Source organism: Myzus persicae, unplaced genomic scaffold (assembly GCF_001856785.1).
Source record: "Myzus persicae strain clone G006 unplaced genomic scaffold, MPER_G0061.0, whole genome shotgun sequence".
NCBI lineage: Eukaryota > Metazoa > Arthropoda > Insecta > Hemiptera > Aphididae > Myzus > Myzus persicae.
In genome coordinates, this window is record NW_019101344.1 from 1 (window position 1) to 3,619 (window position 3,619).

The following is a 3,619-nucleotide window of genomic DNA, read 5'->3' on the forward strand; positions in this document are numbered from 1 at the left end:
ATGTATTTCTGATACAGAAGGTAAATTACTAACTGCAAAATATAAATCCCAATTGTGTTACAAAAATATTTATTTACTTATTTATGATTTATGAAGATTATAAATATTAATATCTAGTTGTATACATTTGTTTGAAATAATTTAATATTGTAAAAGCCAAAAAAACCACCTATAATAGCAGAGCATTTAACAGAATTTTAAGATTTTAAGAAACAACCCAGGGTTGATATTATTTTAATCAAGTTCTATAATGTTATATTACGACTACTTTTAAAAGAACTATAAAAATAATTTAATAATAACTAATAAAACCAGTTCAATACAAATTTGAAAGTTCAATATGCCAAAAATAATATTTATTACTTAATTATAACTAGGAAACCAAAGTGTTATATTTGCTTGTCGTCAATTGATTAATAACGTATTAGCAAATAATATAACAGAAATCCATGCAGATTCAACATTTAAAGTCGTTCCTGTTAACATGGGAAATCAATTATTGAGTATTCATTGTATGATTGAAAACTATGTAAGTTATTTTATAGAACTTATCAAATGTTCTGTACTGTTATGTTTAAAATTAAATTGAAATAAAATAAATAAAATACAATATTAATATATATATTTTTTTTAGTCTATCCCAATAGTATATGCATTGATGGAATCCAAATCTAGGACCTCTTACCAAAGCGTGATCAATTTTATGAAAACAAATTTGTTTCCTGAACTTAAGCCTCTAATCATAGTTACTGATTATGAAAGTGCACTACGCGACACATTGCTGACCCTAGGTACAGAAGAGACTAGAGCAGTTGGTTGTTGGTTCCACCATAATCAAGTATTAGATCATTTATAAAATATTATAGATAAAGAATTTTTATCAGTATTTAGTTTAGTAATAATTATTATAATATCATTAACTATTAAGTATGCAATATTATGATCTATTTTTAACAAATTGAAAAAGAAGGGTCTTCCAAATTTTGTGTGACAGTAGATTGCACTGTTGCAGTATGACATACTTAAATTAGGGAAAAATTATGCAAATGTAAAACCTATTTGGAATCTTATTATAATAAAGAGTAAATTCAAAATAAATAAATTTAATAATTTAAAAGGGGAGATAACTATAAGGGTAACATTTAAAAGACAATGGAAACATAAATTTACATTCATTTACATTTATACATTAATAATCAAATGAGCTATTGATATTTCAATTTATTTAAATATTGACAATGAGTTATAATAATATAGGTACCTACAATGTGCTACCAGTACTTAATACATTTTTCAATATACAACCATAATAATTTGTGTACTATCTAAGTATTAATTTATTACAGTAATAAAATAAGTGTTTGGTATCTTAACTTGGATAGTTGAATAAACCTAAAAGTAAAATTTTTATGTTAGGATTCTTATTTACTGACATGCAGTATTATCATTGTCAGTTAGTAATTCTCATAACAATGAGCGGTTCATCAAGATCGAGCTATTTATGGTAAATTGATTTAAAAGTGAATTGTTTTCAAAAGACAAATCTGAGCAACAATCCAAAGTACAAGAAAAATAAAAATAAAATATATTACATATACATATTATTATATAATTATATGTAAATATTTAATATGAGTCTAAAATGTTAACTTGTATACTATGTTAACAATGTTAACTATGTGTAGTGGATAAATTAATAATATATGGTCAACGAACAAGATTTATATTTCTTTTTTCTAAACAGTTATAAAATTATAACAATTACTACCTACATAGGTATTTAAGAGGACGCTATACCCGCATGAGTTGTCTCCGTCTTACAAATGCGTACAACATAGCAAAAACTCTTTTGCGCGGGAAAGAACCGAAAAGGCTACAATCATAACTAAGAAACAACATTTTCACCATATAAAAATGAGAACTTTGGCTGTACATCGTTGTTTTTATTTTTTTGATATCACTTAATATGTAAAAAGTTCTTACTGTTTTAAAAACCATTATTGTTTGTGTTTTTCAAAATTGAAAAACTTTTTTCATATTATAAATGATATCAAAAAAATATTTATTATATTTTTAAAAGTGACCATTTTTATTTTTAAATAAATATAAAATTAATCTGTAGATTTTAAAATTCAAAATAATTTTCACTTTAGTCATTTTGTCTTAACTACTTAAATATTTCATAGCGAAATCTATTGTGACATACAATTTTAGAGACTCTGTATGTTCTATTCATATATAATAATTATAAGATATTATAGATATAATGCAATAAAAAAAAAAAAAAGCTAATGTATTTATTAAATAGAAACTGATGATTAAGTTAATTTATAAAATTCACAGGAAACAAAAACTAGAATTACATTTGCATGATATGTTTTTATAGATTTATACATGTAGTAATTGTGCTACTTATGGGTATTGTCTTTGAGTAAAATAAATAATGATTTTTAGAAAATGAATTATTTTAATTAAATTTAATAAATTATAGGTATTGTTACTTTTTATTTAAACACGTTTAATATTTGATAATTATGTCTTTTTAAAATTATAGGCTGTTTGGAAAAAAATGAAGGCACTTAGTTACTTAAATTTGGTAAACACAAATGCTTTTGCATTGAAAGCTCTCAAAATGCTTATGTGCTTACCTCTTCTTCCAGCCACAAAAATAGAAGAAGGTTTTATACTTATCAAGTCTTTTGCCATACACCATAGTGTTCCTATGGTCAATCTTTTTAATTATTATCAAAGGTATGTGTTGTCCTTGTATATAATTGTATTAACAAAAAAAAAAAAAAATAATGATTAATTCTATATTTCTATGTATAAAAAAGGTATTGGATTAACCGTGTTGGACCAAATGTAGTATCTGTGAATGGGGTTCCACGTAGGACCAACAATAATGTGGAAAGTTTCCACAATGTCCTCAGATATAAATTTTCAGTAACTCATCCGAGCTTGTGGGTTTTTCTCAGTAAGACAATTTACTTTATTTTTTACTTATTTGTTTAGTGTTATATTACTAATTTGTATTAGTGGACAAAAATCAATTATTTAATTTTTCTTTAATTTAAAGAATATTTTACTGTGGTATTTGTATTACATTCGAAAAGCATTATTGTTATATTTTTTTGTTTTAATATTAAGTTTTAAACAAATAAGTCAATCTATACTCTGTTCAGAATGATATCAGTACCAGACGGCAACCAGTTTTTGTTCTTGCGACGGTCAAATGCCATTCCCACTACAGCGGTGCGTATAGTTGTGTCGTGTGCCCTCCTTCCACCCCCGGTACTGATCTTATTTTGAACAGAGTATATCATATACTTAAGTCGTATAATATAGGTACTAACTATAAGATATGTAAACTATACATTTGTTAATTTATAAAAATCAATAATTACAAATTAATTTTACTTTCTTTATGGTTATATTTTTCATATAATTAATTTTTAACTGTAGATAATCAGAAATCACATTGCTCAAAAATATAAATGATAAATATTTCTAAAAATCAAATATTGCCTGTATGCATAGTCAATTTATGTAACATAGGACATTATGTTAAACTATGTCTTATGTGACACAAAAATTTACTAGGCATACGGACATATAAATT

General features: G+C 24.5%; 1 protein-coding gene across 1 annotated transcript; it reads left to right on the forward strand.

The window, feature by feature from the left end:
- Positions 1-272: 272 nt before the first annotated feature.
- On the forward strand, positions 273-3,406 carry LOC111028706. The gene is made up of 4 exons (XM_022307438.1): positions 273-529; positions 635-838; positions 2,555-2,751; positions 2,835-3,406. Exons 1-4 carry the CDS (start codon positions 485-487, stop codon positions 3,010-3,012), a joined length of 624 nt encoding a protein of 207 aa, XP_022163130.1. The 5' UTR covers positions 273-484; the 3' UTR covers positions 3,013-3,406.
- Positions 3,407-3,619: the final 213 nt, after the last annotated feature.